This window comes from Melanaphis sacchari, unplaced genomic scaffold, assembly GCF_002803265.2.
Source record: "Melanaphis sacchari strain LSU unplaced genomic scaffold, SCAv2.0 Contig8_pilon_pilon, whole genome shotgun sequence".
Classification (NCBI taxonomy): domain Eukaryota; kingdom Metazoa; phylum Arthropoda; class Insecta; order Hemiptera; family Aphididae; genus Melanaphis; species Melanaphis sacchari.
In genome coordinates, this window is record NW_020271635.1 from 2,968,499 (window position 1) to 2,980,682 (window position 12,184).

General features: G+C 25.9%; 1 protein-coding gene across 3 annotated transcripts; it reads left to right on the forward strand.

Moving 5' to 3' along the window:
- The first annotated feature begins 948 nt into the window (after positions 1-948).
- LOC112602730 lies at positions 949-9,766 on the forward strand. 3 transcript variants are annotated; one of them, XM_025350966.1, is made up of 8 exons: positions 949-1,616; positions 5,475-6,183; positions 6,529-6,901; positions 7,602-7,703; positions 8,720-8,857; positions 9,102-9,185; positions 9,242-9,398; positions 9,506-9,766. In XM_025350966.1, the coding sequence occupies exons 2-8, from the start codon at positions 5,566-5,568 to the stop codon at positions 9,630-9,632; spliced, it is 1,599 nt and encodes a 532-aa protein (XP_025206751.1). In that variant the 5' UTR covers positions 949-1,616; positions 5,475-5,565; the 3' UTR covers positions 9,633-9,766. The 3 variants fall into 3 exon arrangements, with proteins under 3 accessions (XP_025206751.1, XP_025206750.1, XP_025206753.1); XM_025350965.1 differs by having other exon boundaries at positions 949-1,599; XM_025350968.1 differs by lacking the exon at positions 949-1,616 and adding an exon at positions 1,823-1,980.
- The last annotated feature ends 2,418 nt before the right edge of the window (positions 9,767-12,184 follow it).

Here is a 12,184-nt window from a genome sequence, read left to right on the forward strand (position 1 = left end):
GTAGCCGTAAACTCTGAAAGATCTCGGAGTTATCTTTTGAATTTTGTCTAATACTTTGAACTCTACATTTAATGCATAATATGTAGTGTATCAGATTAATTTTAATTGGATATTATCTATTTTTTTTTCTATTATCTATCTAGCATGTTATAATGTGACCGTATGTATTTATTTTTTTAAGTACCTATATGTACATTTATATTTATATCATTGTTTACTCCTCGCTCAATGATGAACGAAATCAAATAATCGTAATCAATAAACGGTTAATATAATTCGTGATTATAATACAATTAATACCTACTTACCAACCTATAAGTTGTATACAACAACGTAAATACAATATTCTTATACAAAATCCAAAGAGACTCCAGCACCAAATTTGATGGCTGGTTATCACGATGATAATGGATTTGTCTTGAAAGTATACATTGTATATGTATACCCATTTATAATACAGTGATACGCGTTTAAGACATGACCCCGTTATTACCGGGATTTTACCAGTGTACGGACTATGACGTTTGCACACGGCAATCTATTAGGTTTATCGCTTAAATCAAGCTCTGAAACGCACAAGTGTGTACGTGTGGGTTCTAAAAGACCAAAAAAAAAAAAAATTAGCTAGATAGAGCATCGGGTGTGCATGTATGTGTGTGTGTGTGTAAGTGAGAGAGATAGCGAAAACGGCGTGTGGTGTATATTGTTATAACGTTATTATATCTGTTGATTGTTACACGAGAGAGTAAGAGAGAGAGCGACTAAACGCATATTCGATCTGTACAGGACGTAAGTAGCATTTCGCCGAAGCCACCGTCCCCGCCCTCCGACGGCGAGTGGCCGTACGATCGTGGTCCTTCCTTGTACGCACACGAATAAGTTGTACGCGTCACAAAATAAAAATATTTTATTAATATTTATCATTGCGCGGAATCATTGGCGGAATCGTACATTAAACAGGACGTTATTTGGACCGCGAGAGGATCGTCGTAATAATAATATCATTACTATCGAGCGTTCGCTGCGCACGTATATATTATAACGCACGAGAGCACGCAGTAGGTAGAGTGTTAGGCGTGTATGTTTGCTCGGTTTTGATATTTTCTTTACTTTTCTTTTCCCGCAGACGCCGATGTTCGGAATGCGCCAAGTCCACGCGAATCCGCAACCGTACACGACGACGTATAGACAATAATAATAATAATAATAATAATAATAATAAAGCGCGTAGGTACGCCGAACACGCGTCGTGTGCGTTAAAACAATCGGTCTATCGTCGCAATCACGGTTTGCTGTTATCGAACCACCGTCATCTGTAACACGGTGAATTATTACGATATATAAATATTATTTTAATATTTATATTTCATAGCGTATAATGTAATATAGTTATGCACCTGCTGTTGGTGGTGATACGGTCGTAATAAACGATTTTTCTGCGTACACGTTACAATCATTATAAATTAATATTAACCGTAAAATATCGAAGTAAACCGACCGTTAATAATATCATTGTTGTCCCGATCGTGTTTTTTACATTCAGCCGCCGAGAGTGATGATATGATATATTGTACGCGCTCACGTGTAAATGGACAAGAGGTGAGCAACAAGTACACGTACGTACGTAATTCGTATATTTTAAACGCCATCCTGCAAACATTATGAAAAATGTATTATTATTATTATTTTTTTTTTTTTATCATATTTATCGAAAACGCTATTATGCCCACGTTCAACTATATTTTACAATTTTTTTTTATGATTGGAATATATTTTTGTCTAAATGCATGCACAGTCGCTTACGCATTATATCACGGGTAAACACGAATGGTGTCCAACAATGAGTGACCCACAGAGGCCATCAACGAGTGCTCAGCTTATTGTAGCAGTACAGTGTCTACTTCAAAATATTCGTCAAATATTCAATACCAAATCAATATGCACCTTGATTTGAATTTTTATCTCTACGATTGCTGATATGTTCGTATTTTTCTTCAAATAGTTTTGCACAAAAAATATCTAGAACGGTAGTCCCACTATGTTTAATGTACTACATGCATATTATACGTATATAATTATGATTAAAATAAGACGTAGGTTTTGTTAAAACTATACATTTTAATAAAAAGTTTATTTAGAAACGTTGCTCCATATTTTTGCTTATAATAAATATAAATATGAACAATCATTTGTTTATTGAAACTAATTTTGTAAATTTATATTTTAATCCGTGATTAAACTAATGTAGAAAATATATTAATATATTAATTTAGATTCACCTACTTTAGGTATAAACCTTATCTAATGTACGCCTTTGCTCCATCGAGTTTGAAATTATACTAATTATAATAAATTATATATGTACAATTAATTTAAAAATATTTACATGTTAACAAGCTATAAACTTAAATTATATTTGTACTGTAAATAATAACAAATTATTTTAACCTTGTACATTTTCAGTATATGGTTTAAACTTCGGAATTAAACTTATTTTTATTATAAAGACCTTATTCAATTTAAAATTCGTTTAAGTACCTACATAAGAATCAACGAGAATGTCTTTTATACGTTATTAAGGAGTATATTATAATTTATAATATATTTAGTATAGTTTTTTTTTTTTTTAATTTTAAGCATTCTATTTGACGAAATGAATATCTATTGTTTTATTTCCCCTAGTAATAAATAAAAATTAGTTGTACTATTTTTTCTTAAATTTGATCATGAAATAGTGATGATAAAATTGTTTGTTTTAAGTGCCTAACTATTATTTTTTTTTTAATTTCTCTGTATATTTATTATAAGTAAATCATATTTCCAGAGTATTAATCCATTTATATTTTAAACTGACAAAAATATTTTGGTTTTACAATAAATTGTAAAAGGTGGTAAAATTGTGTACTGCTTTGCTAAACAGTAGATGTTGAGTGGGTCACTGTAAAGGATATGTTAAATTTTAATTCAATGGTATATCTATTATTGTATACAAATAAAACGATTCTAAGCGGGGACAGTCTATCAGCTTATATTTCTATGTATATTATTTCATATTATGGTTTTTGATGTTTCTATTAAAGCAATTTACTTTAATATTTCTAATACAATAGATTGAATTCATTTTTGCTAAACACGTTGCAATTGAAAATGCCATTGTGTGTATACAATCTAATAATATGCATAAATTTATAATTCATCAATTATAAATTGATATAATAATTTATCAACAATTATAAAAAAACAATAAATAGTTTTATAGCTTAAATAAGTAATTTTGACCAAATTTGAACTTAAAATGTTCATAAAAATAAATTATGCTTATGTATTTTAAATATTTTTATATACTTAAAAGAACAACTTATGTAGAATCTTATATCTTTAAATTTTCAAATTTTTTGACCGTAAAAACATTTTTTTATTTACTTTTATACATTCATAGAAATAATAATAATAAAAAAAAAAAATTGTAAATTTTAAATCTATACAAATAACTCAAAACCTGTAACATATTTTGAAAATGTTATCAAGTCAATTAATCTATATCATACAAAATTACCTCTTTAAACTATATCCAATTTGCTATTAGAAATCATCTTCAAAATTAAAGATTTAACTGTTATTTTTTTGCATAAATAAAAAAAAATTTGAAGAACTGAAATTATTCCGGAAATAGTTTATTTGTTTATGATTTAAATATTTTATATGAGGTAAATTAACTTAAATAACCTAATGTAGGTTTACTTTTTGGTTTTTTACTTTTACGGATATTTTCATTCAATTTGTATCGAGTGAATTTGTTTTAAGGTATAGTGTTAATGTGTAAAATGTTGTTATATTGTAAAATATAAAGTTATCATTCGAAGAGTAATGAATTTTAAGACTGGAATTTTTCGAATGTCTGATGCTTTGTATTGAAAAGTATTATCCATATTATAAAACATGTATACTATGTCTTCTAAAATTTGTTTAGGATAGCATAAATATAATTTTATGCAATAATATTTAATTTTAATATCAAATTATATTTTGTTTTGAAGTATTTAAAGATTTTTTTTAATATTCTATGATTAGTAGTTTTAGTATAAAAACCTATGTAAGTATAAGACGTTATTTATATTATTTTAATCTAAAGTATCATACTCTAGATAATTTTGAAATAATTTTATTGTTTAAAGAAGCTAAATGTAAGAAAATATCTATAAATAACAAAGTTATGATTTCGTTATTAATTTTTACACAATTATCACATAATATTTTATGTTAGTTATTGTAGTTTTGGTTTACGCTTTTACAGGTATATAAAATTAAATTAAAATATCTAAAATTGAATAATATGACATATTTAACTCAATAAATTATAAAATAAGATTAGATAAGATCAAATTGCGCTTTGATCACTATAGTTTTTTGGATGAAATGATTTAGTTTGCATTAAAATTTAGAATAGGTACTTAGTGCATTGTGGTACGCTCAATTTCTGTAATATTTTTTAAATCAGTTTAATACAACTATTATATGATAGATATTACAGTATGTAAGAATGATATGAAGAAAAGGAGATATATAGAGATTACTTAAGTTTAATAGATAAGGTTTGAGTAATACTATGAAAAAAATGCATACATTATTTTTGATAGTAGGTAGATTCAAATACGTCATAATAATATCAGGATTTCAAACTTAAACTTTTAATAACAACTCTTATTATTATAATACAAACATGTGTTTAAAATACATTAAAACTTGATTAAATTTTTGTTTGTTTGTTTCTTTATTTTTTTTTTTTTAAATCACAGAATAATCGAAGTCAATATGAATTTACAGGGAGGGTTGAAAAAAGTATTAATTTATAATCCAAATATAATATTTAAATAAATAAAAAATCACACAGAAATGTACATAAATATGTTTTGAGTATTCAAATTTCAAAACTAACTTAATAAAATAATGATTAAAAGGATGTGTTCCTTTTATAAATTGTGTTGCAACATAGCAAATTTAATATCCGTAGAAGTATAGAACCAAAACTGTGGCCTCTATAAGTTATTAAAGTTGATTGACCTAATATAAAATTCAAAGATGTAAGCATTATATGTTGTTTCTATTCCTTTAATTTTACTAATATTGTGAATCAAAGTATAAGGATATAAACATTTAAAATAAATAATTTATAGTTATATCAAAATTTCATTTAAATGAATGAATGTATTAAGTTTGGTGAGGTTCAATATTTATTGTATTGAATGCTATTTAATGTCTACTGTCTTGGTTTTACAAACGTTACATTTACACTATACGTACAGTAAATAGAATAAATAGTTAAATGCCTTGTTAAAAATATCATTTTCTTTCATTTCTGAATAATATGTTGTATTGAAGTTATTATTTATATGTTTAATATTAATATAAGTATAAAAACAATAAATTAACCATTTATATTTCATTTGATATGTTTTAAAATTTTATGATTTTAGAATGTATCGGACGATTTTAAGTTGAAATTGTTGTTGGTCGTTTTCAACTAGCTGCTATAGTGTTCGATTAGTCGACGACGATACTAATAACATGATCGATAACGTCGAATTGAAAACTATGACGCGTGAAGAACCTACCGAGGAAAAGTGTGAGCAACCTTTACCACCGGGAGAAAATCACGAAGCATGGCAAAACATGAGCGTCTTGTCGAAATTCAAGTTCATTTTTGATCACTGTACAATCGAGCCCATGTTCGGGTGTTATATCATGACCAGCGTTCTGACGGGGCTGTGCACGCAGAACTTGAATCTGCAGAAGGCGTGCCGAGTGAATCTGAAACTGGAGAACAGTACATGTTCGGCGTTAGATAATCGGAACTCGGACGATTACGCTAAAGAGGAAGTCATGGTCCAAGAGCTGGTGGCCGACATGATCATATGGAAAACAATCGTACAGAGTAGTATACCGATGGTGTTGATAATATTCATAGGGTCGTGGAGTGACCGGAACCATAAGCGGAAGCCGTGTATGTTGATACCCATTGTGGGCGAGTTACTGACCAGTATAGGGCTACTTTTCTGTACTTATTATTTTTACGAGTTCCCTGTGGAAGTAGTCGGATTGGTGGAGTCTCTGCCTCCGGCTATGACCGGTGGATGGATGACAATGGTTATGGCTATATTCAGCTATATAGGCGATGTATCATCGGTAAGTTCGAAAAATCAAAAATAGACATCGGCTATAGTCGATATACATCAGTAGTAAATAGCTTAGTTGTTAACTTGAACGAAATAGTTTAGTGTAGTTATAGTGTATATTTTTTCAAATTATACAGCTAAAATATCTATATTTTATTGGTAAATATTTTCATTTGGAGTTAAGTAAAAAAAAAAAAAAATCACTTATAGGATAAAAGTAATTTTAACATATTATCAAGAAATTATACGCATGAAACAAATCTATAATCCGGTGTATATAACCAAAATAAATACATTTTTGATTTGTCAAGTTAAAGATTCTTTCCAATTATTGTACATTTTTGTTGGCTTTCAGGTAAAATACCGTACACTAAGAATTGGAATAGCGAATGTTTTCTACTCCGTAGCCGTTCCTATCGGTACCGCGTTGTCTGGTGTATTGTTCCGAGCACTCGGATTTTACGGTGTATACATCATAGCTATAGTGATGTACATATTTACGATTACATATGGCGTGATATTTATAAAAGAAACAAAACCAGAGACAAGTTTCGAAAGCAAAGAACCACCAAAGTCTACATCCTGTTTTTATTTGATCGAAGATTTTTTTAGTTTGAGTAACATCAAGGAGGCTATTCGAGTTACGTTTAAAGAAGGACAACACAACAGAAGGTTAAGAATTATTTCTTTGTTAGTTGTCGTCATCGTCGTAATGGGTCCTTTATATGGTTCGTAAATTAAAATACAAATATATTTTTTTTAATACTTTAATTTATTTTATCCATTACATGTTTTGAAATAGTATAAAATAATTTACAATATACTATGGCATTTAATTTAAATTATTCAATGCGTAATTTAATATAATATATTATATTAGATATGTTAGAAATTAGAATACGATGAGATTTTATAGTACCAACTATATACATTAGTCATTAAACTATTCACTTATATTGTTTTCAATATCCGTTAGACACATTTTTTGCTTATTATATTTTAATGATTAACGATAAATTTATTGTTGGCAAAATACTACCACAAGGTACTTTTTTATGTATTGTATTAGTATTACTGTATATCCCTAAAGACCACTACATAATTATTTATCACAAAATTTTATACGCATACGACTAATTTATTATAACAGCTTTAAGTTTTAGTTACGTTTATGCGTTCGGTGTGTAATAAGAAATAAGGACATGTCTGACTAATTTTATATCTTACAAATGATATCATACAATGAAATGTTACATAACTTATTATAAAAGTTACTATTGTCGGTATCATTATATCATTACGTATTATTAATGATTGTTGAAGTATTATATTTGTTCTTATAATATAATGAAATTATATGTAAAACCGTAAAATTCTGTGATTGCAATACAATACTCATTTTATTTAATACAATTTTTGATTTTTTAGGGGAAATGTCAATGATGTACATGTTTACACGATTAAAATTCAATTGGAACGAAATTGACTTCAGTTTGTTTTCCACATATGCTATGGTTACCAATCTTATAGGTTTGTAGTGTTGTATATATAAAAAAAAAACTATTTTTGTAATTTATTAAAGTATTTGAGTGGGTATAATTTGAAATACTGTTTATTTTTACCAAATACTATGATATTATTAATTAAATGCAATATAGTTTCAGAAACGGTTTTATTTTTATACTTTCATTAATTTCATATGTAATTGAAAGTTTTAGATAAATGTTTTAATAACTTAGCTTAAATTATTTGCAAAATAGTAGATAATTAAAACTTTTAAATAATTATCAAAGTCAATGCATTTTATTTTATTATTTTATTGGAATTTAAGATTTTATCAATAATGTATATATTTTTAATCGTACAAATTTTGGTTACATTTTAAAATAAAGTTTGCTCAAGATGAATATCAATCAAATTAGTTATTTTTTATTTTTTTTTTTTTTGGTTATAGTAAACCCATAAACATCAAATAATTTCTTCATGGTTGCACAACTAGGTATATGGTTAAAATTTAAATAGTGATATCATGAAACATAGATAAAACATATTTATGTAAAACTTTTTTCTTTATTACTTTTGTATGATCTTTTAGAGTAAAATTATCTGAAAAAATTGATAGATAATGATATTTTTTAGGATTTGACACATTGGTTTTATATTTTATTACTATTTGACTTCATATTCCATTAAAAAAAACAACTTAGTATAGGCAATAGGTAAAATATTATGTAAAAAGATAAGATTTTTGTGTTCATTGTCTATTTTTACAACAGTTCCAAAGTATTTTAAATTGAAAATCAAAAAAGTTTTTGAAGGAAAGTATCTATTTAATACTATAAACAGTTTTTTAAATGTACTGAAATACTTCAATTTATCTACCTTAAAGTATTTAAAACATGAATTTAATACATGAAAAATTATTTGAATAGCAATACTCAAATACTTTATATTATTTTAGAATTGTCATAATTTACTAACCGATTGATTTTGTGGAGTTTATAATGATAACTGTATAATTTTAACTATTTTTTTTAATGATTAAGGTACGATGTTCTCAGTCGGTGTATTCAGTCATAAATTAGGAATCGATGATGCCTTAATTGGAGTAATGTCATGTATGAGCAAAATATTAGCAGGATTTGTGTATGCGTTTGCTCCTACTGCTTTAATATTTTACTTAGGTGAGTTATTCATACATTTCTTGATTAAATTATTCAGTTAATATTTAAAAAAAAAATATAGAATATTTACTATAAAGAAAATACAAAACTAAGGAATATTTAAAATTTATAAAATTTACTGTAGTATAATTATATTTAATATTTAATAGTGATTTTTATTTTATTTATATTAATATATTAAATATGTTAGAGTCACAAAAAAACTTTGCTAAAAACGTGGTAATACACAACACTATGTTTTCAGCACCACTTGTGGAAATTATAAATGGTACATCATTTATTGCTATGAGATCAATTATTTCCAAGCTAGTACCGTCAGATGAATTAGGTAGATATTAGTAATTAAATATAAATAATTGAGTTAATATGTTGAAAATATTTTAGGTAAGGTAAATTCAATTTTTGGAGTTTGTGAAGCCATAGTACCACTGATTTACGGACCAATGTACAGCTCTGTGTATAAGCATACATTAAAAACATTTCCTGGAGCGTTTTTTTTACTCGGAGGATTGTTAACGGCTCCAGCAGCGGTTATATTTCTGTGAGTATTTGATTTTGATACATATTGATTATACTAAGTATATAATAATTTAAATATATATTCTAAATAAAAATTACCAATTCAAATGTTATATTAAATTCGAATAGATGGATGTACAATGAACATCTAAAGGAACAGAAAGTAAAAGAGTCAACGATCAGCAGTGGATTAAACAATTCTGAAGAAATACAGAAAGAAAATAGCTTGGACGTCAGGTTATCCTTACAAAATTAAATTGACCTCACTAAACATATAAATACAGCCGCTTAGAATTTCAGGGCTTTTTTGAAGTTCCATTGGACAATAAAGTATTTTAAATGGGACGTGAATTGAGTGGTGCAAATAAATGAATTGGCCAATAACATTCACTGATGAGATGGTTTATTTTTTTTTATATTCCTTTAGGTTGTGTTTAAAAGATATTAATATTTATATTATTTTTTGTATAAGTTTAGGCGTTTGTGAAAACTAATTACTAAACAGTTTATAAAAAGATAATTTACAATAATAATTTACAATAGGTATGGTACATTCGCATAAAACAGCTCCAAATGTGCAAATTCATTTATTTATAGAATTAATGAAAATGAAAAAAACATACAAAGTTAAAAACTAACACAAAACAAAAATTTCGTATTATTAATAATTTATAATAATTAAAACAAATCTAAACATGCAGAATTACCTACAAACACAGATTGAATAAAAAAAAAAAAAAAAAGAATAAGGAATTCAAATTTTGTTGCCTTTTTAAATATCTTATTCAATTGTTAAAAAATTATTTTTACACGGTAAAATTGATTTCTCAGTACTGAATTATTATTATTAATATAACTATAGACAGTAAATTATATATTTATTTATTAATTGACATTCGCAAGGTTAAAAGTATATTACTACAGCCAACGTTGAATATAAACATCATGCATACCTATACAGATAAAACCTATCTACAATCAATAAACATTGCTTATTGTTTAAGTCATATTATATTATGTTGGACACTTAAAAGTTTAATATTCATTAGGCAACCCAGACTACTGGACAATCGGACTGTTATTACTTATATGACTTTTGTTGTTTTGAACAATGCTTACGGATTATCTTTAATTTAAACAAATTTAAATGTAATTTCAATTAAAAAAAAAAATGATATTTTAATATTTTTAAACCGTCGAGTATTAACAAGTTTTTAGTTCAAATTAACCATTGAAAAATATAAAAAGTTATATATGTACATTAACTCAAATAAATTATATTATTTTTATTATTTACAATTTACACAAAATAATACAATAACAACACAAATTTATGATAATAACAAATAACAATTAACAATACACGAATTTTACTTAAGCTATTTAATAATTTTATTTAAATAATCATAAGAACTTATTTACTTATAATTATTATATAATAAAATATGATCTAAAAAAATCTTAGTATACAAATAGGTTAATAAATTTAATTAAAATTAAATGTAATTTAAATAAAATAACTTTGGTAATGGTTATTGCAATTAAAATATAATTTTTAAGAATCAAAACTCAGTATATCAAAAAGTTAAAAACAATTTCGTAGCATGTATAGATCAATTTTCACTATTCCTATCATGAAATTAGCAATATTGTATCGTATTATTCAGTAGTAATTGTCTTAACCAATTTTATCTAAGTCTGTTTCCAAAATAATGTGATTTTTATATTTTAGGATTGTAGTAGATACATTTAAACCATTGTAATATGATTATAGGTTTTTAAACGCAAATTTAATAAATATCACACGTTTTATGTTTTTTTTTTTTTTTTTTTAATCGCACATTTTGTTTAGTAACATCAGATAAAATACAGGCAATACAGCCCTCCTCCCCGATTCTAGGACTTACATTTGAAGGCCTAAATTACAAAATCTAAGGAGGTGCTCAGACATACCCAGCACTTTCCGTGCATGACAATGCTTAACTCTGGAATAGCGGATTGTGAAGTTGGAAATTGTAAAAGTAATGACTTTATATAATGATTTTAAGGTTTCTTTGAACTGTTGTGCAAAAATTGGATCAAGTAAAAATACTGTTTAGGTAGGTATCATTAATAATACGAATAATAAATTAAAATTAAATTGTTTTTTTTTTTTTTTTTGGTAGTCTTTAGTATAGTAACCTGGTTATAAAACCATTTAGAATGACATTTAAAATATATATTTAAAAATATTTTACAAAAATATATTTATGTACAGCAGTACCAATGATTCCATTTGTATTTCCTTATTCATTTTGCATTTTATATTTACAACAAATAGTACATTATAATAGTATTTAATATTCTATTAAAAAGTGCAAAGGTTAATAATCGTGTATGACGCAATGACGTATGTAATCTATTACCTCTGGAATTCACAAAAATAGGACAAAAACGTAGATGGTTAAATACGTAAATTTTTTTTCTAAACTATTATAAATAATAAATACCATTTCTATTATTATATTTAATTATTTAATATCATAATGTAATGACGTTTTAATTATTACATTTACATTTGAAGCGCGTACAATTTATGAATCAAACACTACAAATTATACCAAATTTGATATTTTAATGTGAATACCTATTATGAGGTATCTATTGCTTGTAAAATATGGTATGGTTACCACTATAGAAGTGTTTGAAGTGATAATATATTATGATGTCCGAACATCCTAATATTTAATAGGTACTAACACATTATTATTGATTAACTAAATATTTTAGATTTTTATAAAGTTAATATTCTCTGCCAATTTAAAACAT

Excerpts from the sequence above, each read along its gene's own strand:
- LOC112602730 (XM_025350966.1), top strand. The coding sequence starts at position 5,566 with ATGATCGATAACGTCGAATTGAAAACTATGACGCGTGAAGAACCTACC. Across the intron at positions 7,704-8,719 it reads TATGGTTACCAATCTTATAG|GTACGATGTTCTCAGTCGGT; the intron begins GTTTGTAGTGTT and ends TTAATGATTAAG. Across the intron at positions 9,399-9,505 it reads CCAGCAGCGGTTATATTTCT|ATGGATGTACAATGAACATC; the intron begins GTGAGTATTTGA and ends AAATTCGAATAG.